The 24139-nt window shown below is 48.5% G+C and overlaps 1 protein-coding gene and 1 long non-coding RNA gene across 6 annotated transcripts in view; one reads left to right on the forward strand and one right to left on the reverse strand.

The window, feature by feature from the left end:
* Positions 1–22226, forward strand: part of Ccdc57 (coiled-coil domain containing 57) — a 110418-nt gene extending 88192 nt beyond the window's left edge. For 3 of the 5 annotated variants that reach the window (XM_074044840.1, XM_074044841.1, XM_074044842.1), the window contains exon 19: positions 21860–22226. In XM_074044840.1, the coding sequence (XP_073900941.1) occupies positions 21860–22062 (203 nt within the window). In that variant the 3' untranslated portion in view covers positions 22063–22226. Of the gene's footprint in view, positions 1–6459; positions 13501–21859 lie in introns of those variants that run through there. The other 2 variants (XM_074044843.1, XM_074044846.1) reach the window with 1 other exon arrangement.
* LOC141413660 (uncharacterized) lies at positions 264–15274 on the reverse strand. Its single transcript, XR_012438398.1, has 3 exons — positions 15176–15274; positions 13499–13601; positions 264–2816 (listed from the first exon to the last, which is right to left on the reverse strand). It is a non-coding gene; the product is annotated as an uncharacterized lncRNA (long non-coding RNA).
* Positions 22227–24139: the final 1913 nt, after the last annotated feature.

The raw sequence follows: 24139 nt of genomic DNA on the forward strand, positions 1-24139 counted from the left end.
AAAAAAAGCCCCGTGTTCAAACCCTAATTCCACAAAAAGAGAGATTGAGAGCTGGTGGAGTGGCTCAAGTGGTAGAGCGCCTGCCTAGCAAGTGTGAGGCCCTGAGTTCAAACCCCAGTACAGCCAAAACAAATGGCCAAAACAGAGCTGAACCAGAGGTATCATCCCAGCTACTCCTCGGGAGACCGAGGCAGGACAATCACTTGAGGCCAGGAATTCAAGTCCAGCCTGGACAACATATTGGTATTGTGTTTCCCCTCAGAAATTGTAAAACAGCAGAGCCCACTCCCCTTCCTATGGCTCCCAGAAACCTGTTCTTTGCTGCCTGGAAAAGAGCCATTTGGTGCCCAGCAGGTGGACAGTCTCCCCCCAGCCTCCATGCCTGCCACAAGCTGAGTGCAGTCCCAGCAGAGTTAAGTGTCCCAGAATGGAACCCCAATAACATGCAGACAGAGTGAAGTATTTGCAAGTGCTGGAGAAGGTAACTTCAGACGTAAGGAAGGAATCACACGTTTCTAAGATAATTTTTTAATATTAAAAAAAAAATGTAATCCCAGCGCTTGGGAGGTTGAGGCAAGAAAATTGCAAGCTCAAGGTCAATCCTATCTCAAAAAATGACAAAAAGGTGTGTATTGAGACAGCTTTTGTCCCTCTGCACTGTACTGCTTCCTCCTGACAGAGCCTTTCTGGAAGCCTGGCTTTTCCTCCTACAGTGGGCAGAGGACTGTGGAGCGTGTGTGCCTGGAAAAAGACCAGGTGATTTCTTAGCATCCATAAAGCAGAAACAAGGACTCTGACCAGGACCTTTCTTCCTTTCCTCTCTCCTGGAGAGGAATGTTCTCATGGGGATGCCACCACTAGGAAGGCTCCTAAGATTTTTTTTTTTTTTTTCAGTACTGGAGAATGGTGAGCCACTCCACCAGCCCTATTTTTGTGATTTTTTTTTTTTTTTTTTTTTGAGATAAGGTCTTGTAAACTATTTGCCCGTACTGGCTTCAAACTTCCATCCTCCTGATCTCTGCCTCCTGAGTACATAGGATTACAGACGTGAGCCACCAACACCTGGCTTAAGATTTTTTTCTTACCTCAAAAATAATCAGGGCTACTTACATCATGAAAGGAAATGTGCTTAACTCTAAATTTCATCAGAAAATAACTTCACAGAAACATTAAAAATAATGTGTAACCAAGTAGCGAGGCACTGTGACTCAGCCAAGTTGAAATATAAAATTAGTCATTACAAGAGTGCATTTGTTTTGAAAGCAATAAACTTAATTTACTTAAGGTATCTCCTCCCTACTTATTCACCTTTTAGGAAATTTTACTTATAAAGTTAGGTATTTGTTTCTCATCTGAGACACATAAATTTTGTGGATCATCTTAACTTTTAATACTGTGCCTTTACCATCACGTGATCTTAAATTGATGAGATTTGTGTAATATCTTCCTAGTATTTGCCATATGTTCACATTTTTTAAGGAAGTAAAAGTCTAAGTTTTTCTTGGGGCTGAGATAGCCAACCACATTTTCTCATAATAATTTCCCAGTGGTCATTTGAGTCTTCATTTCTCTATTTCTTTTTGTACATTCTTAACATCATTATAGAATCTATGAACTCATTTTAGAGAAACAAAGTGAGTTTAACCAACAGTCTCTGATGGTTAATTTTCCATATCAACTTAATTGAATTAAATAATATTTAGAAACTTGACAAAATAATAATAATCAGGGCTGTGGTGTGGCTCACTGGTAGAGGCTTGCCTGGCATCCATTGAGGCCCAGGTTTACCCCCAGCACCAAAAATAATAAGAATGATAATGGAATGTAGCTCTTCTGCCTCACAGCAAAGGTCAGTCTGATGTAAAAGACTTGTTCACCTGATCTGTGGACCAAGGACCACAGTTCCCAGCCATGTGGCTCTGGAAGACATCCTTCTCACCAAGAAGCGCTTGCTTCCAAAATCTGATTGGCAGACAGATCTTCTCCACCTTCTTGGGGTGCAATTTATAGGTACTCTGAACACCTTTTTGAGAGTTATGACAGACACCAGCCTCCCAAGAGTCTGTCCCATGGGTATCCTACAGTCTAATGACAGTAGGCACCAGGACTACTTTCCTGGAGCAAAAGGGGCTCCATACCCAGTCTGGTTATACTGATACCTCCTTGGAGCTAAAGCAACCTGTGACCCAGGCTCAGTGGTACACACCCATATTCACAGAGACTCAGGAGTCACAGATCAGGAGGATCCATGTTCGAGGTCAACAGAGGCCAAAAATTAGCAGGACCCCAAAACAACAAGCCTGGCATGGTGGTATACACCAGAGATCCCAACTGTGTGGGAGGAAAAGACAGGAGGAAGGCTAGTCTGGACAAAAATGAAAGACCCTATCCAAAAAATAACTAAACTAAAAAAAGGACTGGGGTCATGGCTCAAGTGGTAGAGCACCTACCTAGCAAGCAGGAGGCCCTGAGTTCAAACCCCAGTACACCAAAAAAATTTAAATTAAAAACAAAACAGTGCAGGCCTAGGTAAAAAGCCAGCTTCTCCTGCTCTCTCCCTCCCCTGCTTGGCTATAATCTCACCCACTACTCCAAGCTGTGTCTTTAAATATAATTTAGACAGGTGTCCTCTGTCTCCTTTGTATCTGGATGTCATTCTACACCAGTGTGCACTGAGCTAACAGCACCACACAAGCTCGTTTGGTCTGGAGTCTCAGACCCTGCAAAGGGAGATGGCATGTCTTGTCATGATTCACACTTGAACATCACTCTGGACGTGCCTTGGTGTGCTCTTGAGTCTGTGGTTGGATAATTATCTAGAAGGGAAATAGCTGGGTTAAAGAGGCGGTTTTAATAGATAGTACCAAATTGTTCTCAAAGAAACCGGCCCAGTGCCTGATGCTGCCCGCGGGGTGGAAGTCGCCTGTCCTTAGTCCAGGACCGCACACGTCATCCAATGTTCGTTCTTTCTTTCCTTCCTTCCTTCCTTCCTTCCTTCCTCCTCTCTCCCTTCCTACCCCTTTCTTTCTCTCTCTTCTTCCTTCCTCCCTTCCTTCTTTCCTTTCTCTCTTCTTCCTTCCTTCCTTCCTTTCCTTCCTTCCTTTCCTCCCTCCCTCCCCTGCCTCCCTGCTCCTCCCCCCTCCCCCTTCCTTTCTTTTCTTATTTAGCCAATCTGATAAATGAAAACTGGTATGTCATTATTGGTTTTAATTTTTTTTTTTTTTTTTTTGCAGTACTGGGGTTTGAACTCAGGGCCTTCACCTTGAGGCACTCCACCAGCTCAATTTTTTGTGATAGGCCCGATTTGGTTTTAATTTGACTTTTTTAACTCTGGACCTGGCTGGCCATTTTCCTCATGTGGTTTATGGGCTGTAGAGGATCTGTGCCCTTTTCACAGGGGACTAAGGGAAGCTCTCTGGCAGGAAAATGTGCTCTTAGTGGTTTCTATAGGTCAGCAACACAGCGTAGATAAGTGGTCCAGAAAGGAACCTCTGCCTTGGGGAGAACACAGAGAGCTGGGATGTCTGTAGGACTGCGTGTCTACATCCATAAAATAAAAGCAATCTGAGGGGGGTCAAGGAGAGTGGTGACCACGAGCCAGTGTTTGGGAGCGCTTCCTCTCCACCTGCCCTTGTTCCTGTGCTCACCTCCACCAAGGTATATAAGCTTAGGCCCCAAAGTGCTGTGATTCCATTTTTAGCACCCAGAGTTCCAGTCCTAGTCTGCATTCTACTCCCTGGAGTGCCAGAAAGGACAGGCCTGACCAGAACAGGGGTGGAAGGAAAAGCTGTGGGAGGAGGGCGAAGGTCACCCTGAGGCCAGAGGGTTATGGGCAGGGAGGTGGGGGGAGCTCCAGAGGAATGTGACTCAGATTAAGACTGAAAGTGCAAGAGGGGTGACCTGTCTGCCCTCCAGTCTCCCACTTGACTTTTACATGTAGGGAGGAAAGAATGAACATGACACTAATGCAGGATGTGTTTTCCTGTAAAGGTTCATTCTTTGAAAATTACACTGGCAGCCAGTAACTGGTGGCTCATGTCTGTAATCCCAGCTACTCAGGAGGCAGAGATCAGGAGGGTCGTGGTTCAAAACCAGCCTGGGATAAACAGTTTGAGACCCTATCTCAAAAAAATCCCATCACAAAAAAGGGCTGCTAGAGTGGCTCAAGGGGTAGGCCCCTGAGTTCAAGTCCCATTACAGCCAAAAAAAAAAAAAAAAAAAAAAACCCCACAAAATTACATTGGCTTTCCCCAAAAAATTTTGAAATTTTTTCCTTAAAAAAGTTGGTAGGAATGTTAAGATAAAGTGTGCTGCTAGTCCAAAGTCATTCTATAAAGCCGTAGTTACATAGTGAGAAAGTCTCTATGAGATTTGTAGGTGAAGGCTTCTCTTATCTGAACAGCCAGGAGAAAAAAGAACCAAACAAGTAACTGTTGTCTGAACCTGAACATGGGGTCCCTGCCAGGGCTCCCCTCTGGTGGAGTCAGGGCCTGAACCCACACAGCCATAGAAGCTCTTTCCTGGCCAAGTGTTTTCAGCCCTATTTTTGTGATGGGTTTTTCGAGATGGGTCTCAAAGAACTATTTGCCCAGGCTGGCTTTGAACCTTGATCCTCCCCATCACTGCCTTCTTAGTAGCTAGGATTACAGGCATGAGCCACCAGCGCCTGGCTCAGACTTTTGAGTATTGGCACTGAATTAAATCAAAACAAGATGTGGTCCAATCTCAGCTGTTTGCAAGCTTCAAGAGCTGCACTGCCCTGCCACCAGGCTGGCTGGTGCTGTGTGGCCTCCAACTGAGCATCCTGGAAAACTGATGGGCAGGCAGCAGCTGATGGACCCCAGTGTCAGCTTCTGGAGAAGTGCTCACAAGGTAAACCCAAGATTGCCCCCGCAAGTCCTGCAGGTGAGAGAAGCCAGAGCAGGGTGGCCAGCAAGCTAGTGCAACTGGTCTCTGTGACTGCCAGGATGTGCAGTGACTGTTCAGACTGTACCACATCTGGAGCATGAAAACCTATGACATTTGGTCCAGCACCATCTTCCCATGCCCTTTGAAATCAGTGTCAAAGGACAAAATCATAGTTGAAAGATCCTGCCTGGCTACACATTATTCCATAACTGGAGTTAAGTGTGTGTGATGGGCTGAGCGGAGAGGCTGGCTACATGGACTTCTACAAAGGGGAGGAAGACACAGAGGAACTTGTCATTCAGTTACCATCCTCTTATAGCTGGTTGGTTAACGTCAGGCTACTTTTATTTTTGGTGGTATTGGGGTTTGAACTCAGGGCCTCACACTTGCTCTGGCAAGTGCTCTTACCACTTGAGCCACTTTGCCAGCCCTGTTTTGTCTTGGGTATTTTTGAGATAGGGTCTTGCAAACTATTTGCTCCGGGGCTGGCTTTGAACTGTGATCCTCCTGATCTCTGCCTCCTGAGTAGCTGGGATTATAGGCGTGACCACCAGTGCCCAGCAAGTGACTCCATTTTGATGCTTAACTGTCTGTTGGCATTTCGTTCACACAGTGGCCTCTTGTGATGTTTCTTAAACATCAGGAGTCCCTGACACCACCTTCTGGCCTCTGTGGATGCTTTTGTTTCTTGTGAAATCCAGAATGAGCTCAGGAGAGGAGGTTAAGAAGTCTCCTATGGGAGATGGTAACAAGTTGGTTGTGATACACATTTGTGAGAAGAAAGAACAGAAGAAAACAGAATGGGTGACCTCAAAGAACAGTTTGTGACTGCTATAAAGTAACCCAGAACACCATGTTCACACTGTGTACTGACTCCTCTGGGATAGAGGAGTCAGGTAAGACAGACAGGCCATGGGAGCCGGTCCATCCAGAAGGAACAGGCAAGCCTGTTCCAGGAGCCCACTGGCTACAGTCCAGGAGCTCAAGCTCCAGGTAGAACAATGTGACCACCTCATGTACACTCAGCTCGCCTTCCCATGGCCAGTGGCAGCCTGGCACCACAGCCAAGACTGTTCTTGTACCCCGTGAAATCCAGGCTCTCCCGTTTCTCAGTACCACCTCTTTCCCTCAGCTGTGCCTGGCTGCTGCTCTAGGGCAGGACTGAGTATGAGCACCAGTCCTGCAGAGAGGCTGCTCTAGGATAGCTGCGTTGAGCCCCAGGGCCTCTTCTGGTAATTGCAGCTGCAGAGCTCTAAGAACCAGTGTTCTGGCCAGTAGACAGGGCATCATAGTGTCCTCATTTTGGGTGAGTGACCCAATTCCTGCCTGTACAGAGGACCCTCCATGCTTTCTGAGAGATGGTTGCTCAAGCAGCTCTTTGTTGGCTCTTTTGAAATCCTTATCATGAAATAACCACTGCCTCTCAAGAGAGCAACAGGTTGAAGTAACTTTTAAAACAAAGCAAATACCTTAGGAAATAAAAACCAGCTGCTTTCTGGAGGTATTTACTCTAGAGCTGCAAAATGACTCACCTATTTCTTCTTCTGCCAGGCTGTAGTTATAAGGACCAGAAGTTAAGAGTCCCCCATACGCAAAGAGAAAGCCGGACAGATATTCAAAGCCACCATTTTCAGAAGCCGAACTGCAGGCAGCACAGGCCTGTAATCCTTGGGAGGAGAGCAGAGGAGGAGCTCCTGGGCTGCAGAAGAGCAGGTGTCACACAGTTCAAAGCCTTGCTGAGCTGAGGACCTGGAACGTGGCATTTGGAGAAGCAAGAGGGGCAGCAGAGGCCAGAAAGGAGGAAGTTATGCAGAAAAGAGCCCCAGAAATCCACTTGAGACTTCTCTTGAGTCTTTGCTGAGTCCTGGCCCACAACTACATAGAATAAAACTCCACACAGAGGAGACACAAGGGGCTTGGGGTGGAGCTGGGTGGTGGAGCATTTGCCTCACAGCTGTGAGACACTATGTTCATCCCCACAGTGAAAAACAGCACAACATGGTGAAAAGCAGAGGCCAGCTGAGGTTTACACCTACAATCTTAGCATTCAAGAGCTGAGGCAGGAAGATCTCAAGTTTGAGAGTAGCTGAGACCAGCCTGAGCTGCAGAGTGAGCCCTCGTCTCAAAAACAAACAAAACTCCTTAGTGGCCTGAAGGATACTCTCTACCAGTCTAACAGAAAGAAAAGGCATGGGGGACAATGGAAGGATTTGAAGAAATTATGACTAAGTTGTTTTCTAACTTGGTAAAACTCCTAAATCACAGATCCAAGAAACTTAACTACCCTACTCCAAGCATCAGGATAAACACACATGTGTGCCCACACATGCATGTCCACGTTCAAGGTGTACATGTCTGCAGCCTGGGAAACATCATAATCACAGTTTTGAAAATCAGTGATAAAGAGAAAAATCGTAAAAGTAATTAGAAAAATGAAAGGGCTGGGAAAGCCGTGTGCTTGCCTGGCATGCGTGAGGCCCTGGGTTCCATCCCCAGTATTGAAAAAAAGAATTAAGGCAGATAAAGACTTTTCAGACAGACAAAGTCTGATGGAACTCATCACCAACAGTCTCACACTACAGACCATTCTTCAGGCTGGAGGAAACTGACAGCAGATGGAAGCTCAGATCAACAGAAAGGAATGCAGAGTCAGACATGGTAAACATGGGACTACATGAAAAAACAGCTTTAATTTTTAAAAAAGATAATTGACTGTTTAAAGAACAAGTAATAACAATGTATCATAGACCTTGTGATATATGTAGAAGTAAAATGTGTTACAAAACTGCCACAAATGATGGGAAAGGGAGGGTTTGAACTGAGGGCATCAGGCATGCTAGGCCACTTGAGCACTCCACCAGCCCCTTTTTCTGATTTTTTTTTTTTTTTTCCAGCTAGGTTTCACAAACTATTTGCCCAGGGCTGGCTTTGAATCAAAATTCTTCTGATCGCTGCCTCCTGAGCAGCTAGGATTACAGGCGTGAGCCACCAGCGCCCAGCTTTTCTCTCTCTCATAGTGAAAATGACAGCAAAGTTTATTAGGAAACAAATTTAGAAGAGCAGGATAAAGATAGGGAGAAATGAGGGGAAAGGGAGAAACATTTTCTCTTCCCCACACAGGAAATGGAGTAAAGACTATTCAAGCTACAACATGGTGTAGCTCAGTGGTAATGAGCCTGGCGTGCTCAAGGTCCTAGGTTCAATCCTCAGCACCAATAAATAAGTAAACAAATGTAATAATTACTTTAAGCCAGGCGCTGGTGACTCATGCCTGTAATCCTAGCTACTCAGGTTCAAAGCCAGCCCTATCTCAAAAAAGCCATCACAAAAAGGGCTGGTGGAGCAGCTCAAGGTATAAGCCCTGAGATCAAGCCCCAGTGCTGTAAAAAAAAAAAAAAAAAATTACATTAAATACAATGGTGTAAACACTCCATTAGCAGACTGAGAGGAAGAAGCAAGACTCAACCATGTGCTGTCCTCAGGAACCCACTTTGAGTATAAATTTACAGTTGAGTCCTATAGTCCCAACTGCTCGGGGACACTACTGAGGCAGGAGGATCAGGAAACCAGCCTGGGCAACACAAAAAGACCCTGTCTCTTTAGAGAAAAAGAAGCCAGGCACCTGGCCGAGTAGCTCAAGTGGTAGAGCATCCTCCTAGCAAGCATGAGGCCCTGAGTTCAAACCCCAGTGCCACCAAAAAAGAAAGAAAAAGAAAAAGCTATCTATCTACATATATACATATATGTAGATGGTGCCAGCATTCCATAGGCTGGACCATACAGCAAGACCCTGCCCCCACCCCCACCCCAAAAAAAGGTAGATTTTAAAAAACTGGAGAAGGGGGCAGAACAGAACAGATCCTGCCTGGGAGCATGGTGGGGGTGGCCCACCAACCAATGTATACACATGTGAGTAAATGTAAAAATAAAAATAATAATAAAAGCTGGAGGAGGCTGGGCGCTGGTGGCTCATGCCTGTAATCCTAGTTTCTCAGGAGGATTGTGGTTCCAAGCCAGCCTGGGCAAATAGTTCACAAGACCCTATCTCAAAAAAAGAAAATCACTAAAAAGGGCCGCTGGAGTGGTTGAAGGTGTAGGCCCCGAGTTCCAACCCCAGTACTGCAAAAAAAAAAAGAAAAAATGCTGAAAGAGCTACATTAACGTCACGCTAAGTAGACTTCCCACAAGGAGTTATTTCCAGACTAAAAAAATCTGGCAGAGTGGCTCAAGCAGTAGAGCACCTGTGTAGCAAGCATGAGGTCCTGAGTTCAAACCTCAATGATGCCCAAAAAAAATAAGAAAATAGAAGAAAAAGACCTATTCAGCAGCACACAGCAGTCCTAAAGCTGTGTGCTCCCAAAAACAGACCTGCAAAGCACTTGAAACAAAAACCCATAGACATCTGGGGGCGTGGCTCAAGGGGTGAGTGCCTACCTGGAAAGCCTGAGGTCCTGAGTTCAAACCTCAGTGGCCAAGAACAAAAAAACAGAAACAAAGAATGAAAGGACAGAAATACAAACTCACTTGCAGTTGGAGGACTAGTAAGCCTATGTAGAAGACTTAAGCAACACTTACTTCAAACAAATCCCAAGCAGGCATTGCTGCAGACTAAGCACTGCACTGGGTCCAAGAGGCCAGGCAACATCAACATGGAGTCGTTCGGGCTACAGCTCTGCTCCAACCAGACTCTGTTTACCTGACCTCCCAGGAATGGAGGTTAGAGAGATAACAGCCAAATTCCCCAAACAGGCCACTCAATTGGCATGATAATGAAGTTCCAGCGACCCTAATCCTTTCACCAGAAAAAGGTCACCTAAAGTAACCTAATGTTAACCAATCAGTTATTTTTCTATTGTTCTGGCTCCATGTCACAGCCTTGCAAGGAAAGTAACTTTGAAATGACCTTTGAAGTTTTGTTTCTGCTTTCTTTGGCCTTTTTCTATTTGTAAAACCAACCTCATCTACTGGGCTTATTGGAACACGTGTTCCATATTTTTGGAATGATGAGTGGTCTGAAAATAAAGCCAATTAAGAACTTTAAACTAAATTGTAATTTTGCCCTGTGACACCTTTAAGCACCTAGACCTAATTTGCGTGGGCAGACCACCATTCCAAGTGCATGCATGGGATGGACAGCAAGGTAAATCACATCACATGATAGGCCATGAAACAGCTCTGCACTCTACTCAGAATGATTGTACAGAATGTTTCCTGACCACAAAGGAAATTATTTGGAAATCAGTAACAGACAACTAGGAAAATCAGTGCTTTGAAAATGAAACACTTCCAAATAAATAACCCTTGGGTCAAAGAAGAAGTCACAAAGCAGGCTAATTATTTGTACCTTTTCTTTTTTTTCAGTACTGGGGCTTGAACTCAGGGCCTTGCCCTTGAGCCACTCCACCAGCCCTTTTTTGTGAAGGGTTTTTCAAGATAGGGTCTCATGGAACTATTTGGCACGGCTGGCTTCAAACCACGATCCTCCTGATCTCTGCCTCCTGAGTATCTAGGATTACAGGCGTGAGCCACCTGCACCTGCTGGCTTTAAATGCTTATGTAAGAGAAGAACAGAGGTTTAAAGTCAGCATCTACACTTCTGCTTTAAGGAGCTAAAAAAATCAGAACAAATTAAATCTAAAGTTGAAAAGTAAAGAAAGTGACTGAACAGGAGAACAGCGGAACCACAGCCTGTTTTCATTGTTTTGCTTTGGTTTGGTTTGGTTTTGAGACAGGGTCTCCCTATGCAGCCCTGAGTGGCCTGGAACTAACTCAACATCTTCCTGCCTCAGCCTCCCAGAAGCTTCGATTACAGGTACGGACCACCATGCCTGGTGCCACAATCTCATTTTTTTAGAAAGTCAAAAAAACTGAGAAACATCTAGCCAATTCAAGATAAACATCAAAATAAGTAGTTTATCAAGAAAATGGTGCTAGGGCATGCTTGCCTCCCGTGTGTGGGACCCTGTGTTCTATCCCCAGCACCACAAAAAAAGACAAAGGCAAACCTCGAGGTAGAAAATATGAATTATGGGGTGGTAGCTATGGACACTGAAGGACTTTGGCAAAGACTGAAATCATGGTAGGCCCAGAAGTAATGCCCAATTCCAGTTCACTGGTATTGAAAATAGTTAAACTCTTATACTCTCACAGGTAGAATGAATTGTGTACTGGTCACATATGGAGGCCTTGGTTCAAGTTAAAGTCTAAAAAAAAACTCCAACTGGGAAAGCAACATAAATGGGTTCTAAAATGCTTGACCTCATCTGTTGAGAAACTAATGTCACCTCATCAGCTAATACTCAGTTTGTACAATAAATTATGAACCTGGAAAATACAAATTATGAACACCAAAAATGAAAGAGGAGACACTGCTACAGATTCTATATGAAGATAATAATATGAGCAACTAATAATATACCAACAGCTTGACTCAGATAAAATTGACAAATTCCCTGAAAGACCCCAAATCACCAAATCTGATTCAAGAAGTAACAGAACTAAGAATAGCCCTATATTTATTAAACTAGTGGGTGTTTTTTTTTTGGGGGGGCGGTACTGGGGTTTGAACTCAGGGCTTATACCTTGAGCCACTCCCCCAAACCTTTTTTTGTGAAGGGTATTTTTGAGATAAGGTCTGGTAAACTATTTCCCTGGGGCTGACTTTGAACCTCCATCCTCCTGATCTCTGCCTCCTGAGAAGCTACGATTACAGGCATGAGCCACCAGGCCCAGCTAAACTACTGAATTTTAACTTAAGACTTTCCCACAAAGAAAACTCCAGGCCAGATAGGTTCCCTACTGAAGGCTATGAAAACACCTATGAAAGAAATAATACTGCCAGGCACCAGTGGTCCACTCCTATAATCCTAGCTACTCAGGAGGCAGAGATCAAGAGGATCAAGGTTCAAAAAAGAAAAGAAAAAAACTATTTTCCCCTCTCTATTCAGTTCCCCCTCTACCCAGCACCACCCTCTACAGTCCTCAGCCCAATACTTCTGCTTACCAGAATGTTGAGGTTTTCTTACATCAAGCAATCCAGTTCTCCAGAGTATCAGGCCCACAGCGTGGCTCAGTTCACCAGGTGCCCTTACTTCAGACCCATCCAAGTCCAGGCTGTCACCTGGGCTCTGAGACAGAAGGGCCCCTGGAAACCTCCATTATGACCTCCCTATGACCTTAAAGCTTAGAAAGAAGGAAAAGCAGGCCCAACCATTAAGGATAGTATGAGGACTGGGGCATGACCAATTAGAACCCACAGCCAACCAGAATGCTGCTTTCTGCACACCTAATTAGCATGGAGATTGAGCAAAGCCCTGGAGAAAATAGATAAACATCTCCAACCATGTCACTCCTCTGGCACCTTCTCTTGGGACCCCTCCCAGCTCTGGGAGCTCTGCTCTTTGCTACTTTTCTATCTCAGTAAACTTTCCCGCTTCACTCACTGTCCTTGTTATGCCTATAATCCTAGCTACTCAGGAGGCAGAGATCAGGAGGATGGAGAGTCAAAGCCAGCCTGGGCAAATAGTTCACCAGACCCTATCTCAAAAAAACCCATCACAAAAAAGGGCTGGTGGAGTGGCTCAAGGTGTAGGCCTTGAGGTGAAGCCCCAGTACCACAAACAAAGTTTCAAGACAAAGACCCTGGATTCAGACTGAGTGGGGCTCCTGTCCTGGCGAACTCAATGATTGAAGACACCAGACCAGGAGTTAAGAGTTAAAGAAAGCACAAAGTTTATTGAAAGCACAGCAAAGCACCCTGATGGGTGGGACTTAGTGAAAGGGCTAAGTAATAGAATAGCTGGAGTTATGAGATTAAACAGGGCCTGACTTAAATCCCCCAGGCTGCTTTGAAGCTGCAGCTATTATTTGCTATCTGATTAACTTCTTGCTGACCCCTACCCTTTGACTGCCCCCATCCTTATCAGACTGACATTCCAAGGGGGTCTTGTTAGTCCATCCTGACCTTGAAACCTGCCAGGTACATTTTATGACTGCCACACATTATTCTGGTGAGACCCCATTTTCATTTATCTTGGGAAAGTGCTGTGTTGCTTTCCTTTAGGGGTCTATATTTCATTTCTTTAGATGTCTGCCTTTAGGAATGCTCTATTTTTTTCCCTTATCTAGGAGAAAAAGACCACTGTGCTTTACCACCTGTGAGAGAAGCCGCTCCTCACATCTCCCTAGATGTTTGCTTTTAAGGATGCCTTCCAGCTCCTTTATCTAAAACAGTTACTTCTGCCATCTGTTCCCTTTACATTCCCAGGGTCATTTCTGTCCCTTGTTCCCAGAAACATTTCTTCCATTTTATTTCCCCTCACACTTGTCCTATTAGCTGTGAGTTGGATGGAGGTTCCCACCACTCCTTTCCTGTCTGTAGTTCTGTAACCGGTCATCTGCTGGACTGGCTACAGAACTCAGGGAAAGTTTACTTCCTAGACTACTGAGTTATCATAAAACAGCCAGGTGGAAGAGACACACTGGATGAGCATGAAGAGGACTCCAGTTTCCTTGCCCTCTCCGGGCAGCAACCCCAGCATGACCACCCCAGAAGCTCCACCTCTTCCTTCCAGCACAGCTGGTAACTCACTGGCCAGAGGTGCTGGTCCTCCCAAGGTCAGGAATGGGGCTGAAACTTCAACTCTGATTCAAGGTTGACTCCTTGACCATCTTCAGGGTCTTCTGGGAGTTACCTGGATAGTAAGTAAGGCAGGTGTGGTGAAAGGGGCTTGTTACGAATAAGGAAAGAGCCTCCTCTATTGTTGTCACTCCATGTCTACCTTGTCCACAGGTCCTGCATCCCTGATCTCAACCATCATGGGTTGGAATTTTTGTTTGTTTGATGGCACTGGGGTTTGAACTCAGGGCTTTGTTCTAGCTGGGCAGGTGCTCTACTGCTTGAGCCACACTTCCAGCCCCGGAAATATTTTTAATTGTGTCTGTACTGAAAGTTACAGACGTTTTCCTTGTGGTGGGTACAGTTTGCAGAGCATTTGTGCTGCATTAGGCACTGTTAAGAATGGAGAGAGAGTGTGTGAAGTGTACAGGAGGACGTGTGCAGATTCTGTGCAGATTCTATGCCTTCCCACATTAGGACTGGAAGGACATTATGTCCTGTAACCAAACCCTGTGATGCTAAGGGATGACTCTACAACGGTTTTAGCAATTGTGTGCCAGGAAATAGGCAGAGCCCCAGATAGATATCTATTTATTGTGAATCCCGTTATCAGGGCTATGAACCGCACTGGTGTGCGGAGACAGTGCCTGCCCGTTTGCTACAGCGTCTTGCACCGTTTTGCTGGTACAGCCGGCCAAGAGCCTAGAGACCTGACTAGGCTGCCAATGTGTGAAGGAAGGCAGGGAGGTCCACGAGGTGTATGAAGAGCATCTGGAGGGTGAGCCTGGCAGCCCTTCCATCACTATGACAACCGTTACTTGTTTGACGTTAGGACCATCTGGCAGATCTCGGTCGCCTTGTCCACTGAGCCCATACCAGACATCCTAGCCTGATAACAAGACTGGACCAAAGCTCCACACCTTCGCCTTCCTCAGCGGGCCCAACAGGCAGGGAAATAATTGAGTTGGAAACACAGGTGCAGTAGCATTTCATGTTATAGCAATCCTATTGTCATTTTGTCACACTGTAGCCAAGACTGCATATACTACGAGAAATGTGAGGATCTCTTCAATCTGAGCCCCCCACATACACACCTGTTGCCTCTTTTCTCTTTCTTTTCTTTCTTAAGCATGTTTATGACGATTTACATGAAGGAAACCTCAAAAACACTCATTTATGATTTAAAAAAAAAAAAAAAAGAAACTCAGCCAGATGTGGTGACTCACACTCATGGGATTACACTCCAGGGCAGAGAGGCAGAGAGCAGCAGCACAGCAGTTCCAGGAGAGCCCAAGCAAAAAGATAGTGAGACCTCATCTCACCCAACAAGCCGGGCCGGGCATGGTGGGGCACACTGTGATCCCAGCTACTCAGGAGGCAGACATAGGCAGACCATGGTTTAAGACTGGCCTGAGGCAAAAGCATAAGACCCTATCTGAAAAATAACTAAACCAAAAAAGGGTGGTGGGTGTGGCTCAAGTGGTAGAGCACCTGCTTTGTAAGCGTGAAGCCCTCAGTTCAAACCCCAGTCCCACCAAAAAAAAAAAAAGCGCTGTGGCATCACCCAAACAGTTGTGGAAACAACCACACTCCAACCAAGATGGACTTTCCTCCTAGTTGGGCAATCACCCCAAGCTCCCCCAGGCTCACCCTGTGCGCCATTTCTGGGAGGTGTGAGTCCATCAAGAAAAACTCAAGAGGAACCAAGGAATGAAAGGCACTGTCTCATCTAGCCTGCACCGGTGTCTCCGTGCTTGTAATTCTCATCAAGGCTCCGGAGGCATCTTAATTGTTCTCCTCCGTGGCACTTAGGGAGGCCATTACTGCTCACAGCATCGCCTGGGGAGTGTTGTGGAGCCCCTGGGATGGGAGCTGTTGAAGGAGCCCGGCCTTCTGTAATCCCTGCCAGAACCGCACAGATTGCTCTGTTTCAGGCCTGCACTCAGGATTTTGTTGAAGAAACAGGACCTCGAGTTCAAAAAACCAGTGTATAGACCAAACCTATTTGTGTTTTCTGAGCTGGCCTTTGGTCTCTGGAGGGCAGCCAATGTCATGCTCTTGTGTGAGGAAGCAGGCCCAGCCCTCGGATGCAGGTGGAAACCAGGTGTCCCCATCCAGGCCTAGACTTGAGCAACGGATGGGCATAGCCTTGTGCCAGTAAAACATTCTGTAGAACAGGAGGTAGGCTGCTTTAGAGTTTTCTTACCATTTCTTGTTGTGTTGTTACGGTGTTTACAACTTCTGTACAGAGATGTTCTGGAGTGTGTAGATAGATCTGCTCACCTGCTGGGCTCCTGTATTAATTGATTGATTCTTTCTCATTGTTGTGCTGGGGTACATTGTGACATTTACATAAGTTCTTACACTGAATCGAGTATCTCATACTTGAATTCACCCCATCACTCTCCTTTATCCCCCACTCCCTTTTTTTTTCTTTCCTGGCGGTACAGACTTTGAAGTCAGGGCCTCGCATTTGCAGGCACTCTGCTCATCAAGCAATGCCCTCGGCCTTTCCTTCAATTCTCCTCTTGCAGTACTTGCACTCCTTAATTCTTTGTTTTGTGTGGACTGGGGCTTGAACTCAGCGCTTTGGGCTCCACTTGAGCCATGCCTCTACCCCTTATTTCTTTCTTTCAAGGAGTGGGCCAGGGCCCCTGGGACCACGATAACAGGAGTGGTAGCAGTGGACATCATTTCCTAAGTTGAAAGGAACAAGGCTCATGTGTTTCCATCCTAGTTAGGATAATTGCTGTGTGCTTTTCCAGTGGAACCTGTATCAGGAAATCTTTTAGCTGGGGTCGGGGCTCAGAGGTGGAGACTGTGCTTAACATTCCCAAGTCCTTGGGTTTCATCCCCAGCACAGAAAAAAAGAAATTATTCTGTATCCCTGAATCACCAGGATCTTTCGTCATAGACAGGTGTTAAACTTTACCAGTATCACCATATGACTCCCTTGGATTTTCCAGCACGGTGGACAGTGACAGATCTGCCCGCACCGTTAGGAACTTCGCTTCATGTGAGGTTTTTATACTGATTTGACTCGATATATGTTTTACGTATAGTTTCTTTCTTTCTTTTCTTTTTTTTTTTTTTGCAGTACTGGGCTTGAACTCAGGGCCTTCATCTTGAGCCACTCCACCAGCCCTATTTTTTGTGAAGGGTTTTTTGAGACAGAGTCTAGAGAACTGTTTTCCCAGGCAGGCTTAGAACTGCCATCCTCCTGATCTCTGCCTCCCGAGTAGCTAGGATTACAGGCGTGAGCCACCAGCACTCATCCCATGTATAGTTTTAGCAGCTATCTTTATTAGTTAAGCAGACCTGTAGTTTTGTTTTCTTGTGTTGTTCTTACCTAGTTTGGGCATCAAGACTACTTTGGGCAGCTTTCACTTTTTTTTTATTTTTCACTTTTTTTCCTGGAACTGGGGTTTGAACTCACGGCTTTGTGCTTGCAAGGTAGGTGCTCTACCACTTGAGCCACACCTTCAGCCCATTTTGCTCTGGTTATTTTGGAGATGGGGTCTCACCAGGACTGGCCTTGAACCATGATCTCTTGATCTCCTGACCTCAGCCTCCCAAGTAGCCATGATTGCAGATGTGAGCCATCATCAGAACCTGCTGGCTTTTTTTTTTTTTTTGGATACAGGGTCTCACTGTGTGGATCAGGCAAAACTCTAGATCCTCCTACCTTCACCTCCTAAGTGCCAAGATTTCCATGTGCCCAACCATGCCTGTCTCAGCTTTCATTCTTTTTCTACTTTCCTGAGTAATTTGAATAGGGTAAGAATTGACTAACTACCTCTGAAAAATTCTCTCCTAATTTTAGGGCTTACTACTCAGTCCCAAACCAGTGTGGATCAAAAGCCAGGGAGGCACATGGAGGAGGGCTGGGATAGAGACCAGGCCTTCTCCAGGAATAGTCAGCACACCCCCGTTCCCCGCCCCCCACCCAAACACTGATGCACCTTTTTTTCCCAGTATTTTGGTTTGAACTCAAGGCTTTGTGCTTGTCAAACAGTTGCTGTACCACTTGGTAGCAGCAGATGCTTTACCACTTGAGCCACACCTCCCTGCTCTTATTATTTTGGAGATAGGGTCTCACTTTTTACCCAGCTTGGACAGTAATCCTCCTATTTATGCTTCCTGCAGTAGCTGGGATGATAAGGGCACACCACTGTGCCCAGCTATTGGTTGAGATGAAGGGTCTCACGAACTTTTTTTTTTTTTTTCAGCCTGGGCTGGCCTGCAACTGCAATCCTCCCAATCTTCACCACCCAAGTAGCTAGAATCACAGGTGTGAGTCATCAGTGCCCCACTCTGATGCAACTTCTGATGTAGACAATACCCATAAGATGCTTGCAGTGACCCTGCCAAGGCATCCAGAAGCCCCCATGTCCTTGCAGAGATTCAGGGCCTGGAGCCCGCTCTGCAGAAAAGCCTGTCCTGGAAACATCTGTCCTAGCACTAGGTGAGCTGGGGCAGGAGGGACAACTTCTGAGTGGACCCTGGCTTACAGCCCAAGCTGCATCCTCTCCAGCTCAAGGAAGTGTGGCCATCTCCACCTGGCCCCGACAGTCAGGCCTCCCACCAGGCCTAGCAAGTCCCTTTCTTCTAGAACCGCAAACTGCGTCCGTCCACCATCACTGTGGCCACCATAATGTTCTGAGTGCCAGGCTGGGCAAGGCTGGCCTCTCATGCCACACCCACTCATCTTCCCCACCTTTGCTCCAGAAGCTCTCCTGCTCCTCATATAGCCCATGGTGTACTAAAGCTGAAGTTGTACAGGAAGGCAGCACAGAAGTTGTAGAGCGCTACAAGCCTCACACCCAGTGCTGTGTCCTTTGCCTTCGCCTAGCCTCTGGAGCGCTGGCCATGAGCCCCAGCCCTGCCCACTGAGGCCTGCTGCCCAGTGCAGTTTCACCCTCCCTGCATGTGCTCCAGGCATGTCATCTCTCTGCCTGGGGGCAGAAAGCAGCCTGTGGGATCCAAAGGGTCATTGGCCAGACCTCCAGAGAGCAATTTTAGGGGGAGGCCTGTGGCCTGGCTTGCTGCCCATGCTGTCTTGAGCAAGCTGGGCAGCCTTTGTGAACATGGCCAGTAGCAACTCCCCACAGGCGTGATGGATGAGGGGAGCATTGCCTCACTCACAGCTGTGCTCAGGCAGGAGAGCAGAGAGCAGCCCCAGGGTGCCACAGGGAGGCAGACAGCAACTGGCTTATTCTGCCCAAGGCAGCACCACCCAGGATGCTCAGGGAGTTCACCTGGAGCCCACAGCTGCAGGCAGAGACTGTAGCGGATCCTCCTCCATGACTTTTACCTAGAATGTAGTCCACAGCTCACTCAGGCTCTTTTCTGCCATTCCCAGACTGTTTGTGACAGAGACCGCTGTCTGAACACGTCCACCATCTGGTCCCTGGGCACTTGGGGCAGTGTCCTGTGTGAGGTGGTGGTCGGGGCCATCAGGCCAGCATTGTTCTCTGGGGTCTTGAAGCCAGTTCACATGCTTCCAAAAGAGCATTATTACTTCCCTGAGGCTCAGCGCCTTCTTCCTACCCTAGCGCCTCTGCCCTCCCAAGGGGGCCAGAGGCTGGCCACTTCTCAGGCTACCACATGGCGCCACTCTCCTCCCTCAGCCACCCTCGATACCGCTACTCCCTTACCAGGCTGGGTTAAGACCAGGTCAGGGGAGGTCCAGCTCCTGACACCAAGGGCAGTGTCCATGCTGGGCTCCTAAAGGGCCGTACAGCATGGACAAGTGCCCCACACCCCTTGTGCGCCCTGCTGTGGCCAGGACAGGGAAGGCATGGCTCTCCAGCCCTAGGCTGGAGAGATCACTTTTGAGGCAGGGCAGTCCTGGTGCCCATACCCAGGAAGGCAGTGGCATCAGATCATCCCGAGCTCCCTCCCCTTGGCACCATTGCTGGGCAGGCACTGGCCAAACTCCTTGCTCTCCCACTGTGGCACAGCACTAGGGCACATAGTACCCAGCAGTCTCACAAATGTGGCACTGGGCTCCCGTGTGCTGCAGCGGGCTGCTGTGGGCCATGGGGCTGAGGAGCAACTAGTTGGGGCCCACTCAGTGCTGGGCCCCTTGAGGTTGGGATGGAAGCTTGAAGCAGGAGTGGGGACGCCAGGCCACTGCTGCATGTGAACATCATAGGTGTAGGGGTTTGGAGATTCACGCCTGCGCTCGGGGAGCAAGGTCATGTCCACTATCCATGTCCACCATGCAGGCCATGCTGAAGGCTCAGGCTCTACCTGGACATCAACGGGAAGCCTCAGAAGGTTTGGAGGGTTGGGAGTGTAATATAATATATCCTAACTTACAAGCACTAATTAAAAAGGGGATTTAGAGCTAGCATGGCGGCACACACCTGTAATCCTAGTTACTGTGGAGATAGGAAGATCAGAGTTGGAGGCCAAATGGCAAAAAGTTAGCTCAAGACCCTATCTGAAAAATAACTAAAACAAAAAAGATTAGGGGCATGGCTTAAGTAGCAAACAGCCTGCCTAGCAAGTGCAAGGCCCCGGGTTTGATCAATAGTACCACAAAAAAGGGGTTCAGAGTAAGGCACCAGGAGACCTGGGCTGCAGTGAGTTCAATCTGAGAAGTATATGAGGGCCCCCATGGGAACAGGAAAGGCGTTGGTGAGGAGGGACTATTAACCCGAGAGACAGGACTGGTTGGACCAGCTGAGGCCAAGTATACTGAAAAGCTCCTGTCACCTGTGCCCAGGGCTATAACTTGGACTGAGTTCTCAGCCACAACCAGGGCAGTCCCTCCCCAGCCCCGAGGCAGACTCTGGAGATCCAGGCAGGCTTCACTCATTAACAGCCCAGGCAGCATTTGCCCAGGGCCACCCTACCTGCAGGGGCCTCCACCACTCCCTGGAGCTGAGCCTGGACAGTGCCCCAGGATGGCTCAGGGAACCCTGAAACCCACTGAAGGCCAGAAAGCTGGGCACCAGTGTTGCCCATGTGCCCTCAGCCTTTAGCGCCCAGAGGCAATCAGGTTGCCTACACCCCATATGTGAGCAGCTTCCTCTGCAGGACTCTTCTAGGCTACAGCTTCCAAGTGCAGCCCAGAGACTGAGGCAAGCCATCTTACTGCAGTCCCACTCTGCACACGCAAGACCCCAGGGGATGGAAACCTGGGAGAGGCTCCTCTCTCAGTTCAGAGCTGCAAGGCCTTAAGTGTCTCACAGAACTCTCCTGAAGCTGCATGCTGTGCCAGTGGCAGAACAGCCAGAGCAGGAGACAGGTGTTCAGAGCCCATGCTGGCAAGGTGCACATCCAAATAATTTTCCCCTGAGGCCTAATCAGAGCCCAGAAAAAAGGAAGTCAGCTTGCTGGGGAGAAGGAGCTGGGCTAAGAGCTTCTAGAGACCAGTTACTGCTAAGCAGAGGCTGGTGGGCAGTGGTGGCCAGGTACCTCCAAACCACTGGGTTCTTCCTTAAAGACCCCACTTCCTGCTGGGCCATTTTACCAGGGAGGGAGAGCTGGTCTGCATGCACAGCTTACTGTGGATTTTTTTTTTTTTTGTGGTACTGGGGTTTGAACTCAGGGCCTACACCTTGAGCCACTCCATCAGCCCTTTTTTGTGATGGCTTTCTTCAAGATATGGTCTCACGAACTATTTGTCGGGGCTGATTCAAACCACGATCCTCCTGATCTCTGCCTCCTGAGTAGCTAGGATTACAGGCGTGAGCCACCAGCACTTGGTAGATCTTCGATCTTAAAAAACTCAGAAATTACAGAAAAGCCAAGAAGATAAGATCACCTGTAAGAGCTGGGGGTGTGGATCAGTGTAGAATACTTGCCCATCATGCACCAGGCCTGGGTTCCATGCCCAGCAAGAACAACAAAGAACACCATAACCCTGTAACGGGCCTCCTGGATTCCCAGCTGCACAGTGAGGCTCCTGGGTTCTTGGGTTGTGCCCATCCTCATGTGCCAGGGATGCTGGGTGAGCACTGGCTCTCCTTGGGCCCCTCAGGAAGGAACTGCTTGGAAACTGGGGCCCTGCCTCTGCCCTCCTCAGGATTTGGTCACAAACAATACAGACCAGTCTCAGAGCCTGATGTCTGAGTGCCGGGGGGGAGGACAGACAGACCCTGGTCCTGCAGAGCCTATGTGTGGAGCTCATGTCCACACAGATCCCAGCACAGCTGCTGTCACTGGGGGAGGTGAGGTTGCGGGGGAGGACCTGCCACAGAGACAACCAGGGCGAGGGGTCATAGGCCAAGAGGAGCAAAACCATCCACACTTAGGACACCCACCTCCTTGCCCTTCCTGCACTCCTAACCTGTACCCCTTTTCTGACTCCTCTGCTTGCAGAGCCCCCAGCACTACCAGCAGCCCACAGTCTCCAGGAAGCTGACAGGAGCTCCATTAAGGCACAGGCAGTCTTTGCCATCAAAGGAATGAAGGTGGCAGCTCAGTCAAAGGCTAAGCCCGCCAGACCTTCGAGGTGTGACTCAGTAAAACCTAAATGCTGCCAGCGGCGCCCCCTTATCCGCAACTACAACCTGAAGGACTGATGACTCCTGCCTTGCTATGGATCCCACGACGTCTCCCCGTTGCTGCTCACTCAGGGCCTGTGTGTATACATGGCCTGTGGACAGACTTGAGCACAGGGCAGACTCCAAGATGTTGTGGTCTCCCTGACTGACCACAGCACCATTAAAATCCATCCCCCTTCCTGCATGCGCTTGGCCAGCAGTGTCTGTCTCGTCTCACTTGGGAAGTGCGATATCGGCATGTGCCAGGCCTCTGCCACCTGCCTGTGCCACTGCCCGCAGCTACGTGTGCACTGGCTGTGTCACAGACTGTACCCTTCCCCACAGCCTGGTAGGGAAGAAAGCAGAATGCCCACCCACAAAGGAAGTGTGTCCTCGGAGACTGTCATGTTAGCAGTCTCACCAGGAGTGGGAATCATCCGGTGAGCCTGGCTGGCCTGAAGCCCCGACAGCCCCATTTTTTTGTGTATGTGGGGCTCTCACTTGGGGTACTGGCAGGTAGAGGCACCAGAGTGCCTTCCATGCTCATCCTCCACGTTGGACAGCAGTAAAGTGTTTGCCACTAGGAGGGCACCTGCCAAGATGAGGCACACGTGTGCCACAAGAACACACCCACTTGCCACCAAAAGTCCCATCTTGAGATTCATCCTGGCCTGCCTTGTCACTGGCACAGATGTGCTCTGTGGCTAACCACGGAGGTTGTGACTGTATGGAGTGTCTTGTGGGCAGGGAGTCCCTGCCTGGCCACGCCCTGCACACAGCAGAACTTAGGGGTACCTGGGGGCAAACATTCTTTTTGAACCACACACACAGCTTCTCTGGGACATGGGGACAAAGGCTGCTCTTAGCTCTCAGTTGTGTGATCTTGGCCAAACAGGTGACCTTTGCAGCTTTAGTCTTCACCCGTGTAAAATATGGACCATGATGCCTGTCTGTCCGGATCACAGGTGTGTGGACTGGACAAACATCACAGGAAATCCCACACCTCAGCGTGGTCCAGATGCAGGCTGAGAAATCAGGCCTACAGTCACAAATCACTCTTGCTCTCCCTGTGTCTTGGTAGTTGACTTCATGCACTTCTCCAGGCGCATATAGGAAAGGCGTGGAGGATGTCCTCACCATGGTCCACCTGGGCACACTGTGCTTCTAGGAGTGACAGGGGCCATGGCAGGCCATCTTGTTTCTCCAAGAAGCAGCAAGCTGCAGGCTGGATGCAGCTTGGGGTGGAGGGGGTGAGTGGAGATGCCTGCTCTTTAGTGCCTGAGGGTGAGTTCTCAGCATCCCCTCTGCAGAGACACAGGCGGTGGATTCAGCCTGCCCATCCTGAGGTCATAGCCCCACTGCCTGAACCCCAGACAGGCTGCAGAGGGCAGAGCCCTGCTGACCCTCTGACCACTGACCAGCAGCACTACCAGGAAGAAGTGAAGGTGGCAAATTCTAAAGTATGGTTTGCCCACTTCTGGCTGGCGCAGACACCAGCTATCTGTAAGGCTCTTCTCCTGGGGCTGGCCCTGAAACCAGAAGAGACCCACAAAAGGGGTCAGGTGGAGTCCCTTGGGAGAGGACAGTGATCCAGGGATGGGACCTGGGGCCCAGCAACCTCCTCCTAGTGGAAGGCTCAGCGTGGGAGGGGAAGGCAGGGTCTGAGCACCGAGGCATGGAAGAACTGGGGCGGGGAAGGGGAGCTCAGTGTGCGAGAACACGAGGGCGCGACTCGCGTCTGCTGACCTCCAGTGTGCCCTGCGACCCCTCCGCAGACAGCCCCGAGGGCAAGAGGAGCTGCCATGGAGCAGGGAGCTTATCTAATGCCAGGACCATGAGGCAGCAGCCCAGCCAGAGGTGTGGGGCTCTGGGTCCCTTTTGGGCTTTCTGAGAGCCCAAGCAGGAGACACAGTCAAGAACGGCTGTCCCCTCCCCGTTACCCCCTAAAGCCGGCCTACTGCCCCATGTGCCTAAGTGACCTGCACACGGGCACCAGGGACACTCAGGGGACCCAACACTAAGCATTTGTTTCTTTCTCGTTTTTTTTTCCCCTGAAAGTTCGCTAACTCTGAGCAGAGGGAGGGGGAGGCTGCCGGAAACCCGCAACATCCCCGGG

The sequence above is a fragment of the Castor canadensis genome, chromosome 11 (genome assembly GCF_047511655.1).
Source record: "Castor canadensis chromosome 11, mCasCan1.hap1v2, whole genome shotgun sequence".
NCBI classification, from domain to species: Eukaryota; Metazoa; Chordata; class Mammalia; order Rodentia; family Castoridae; genus Castor; species Castor canadensis.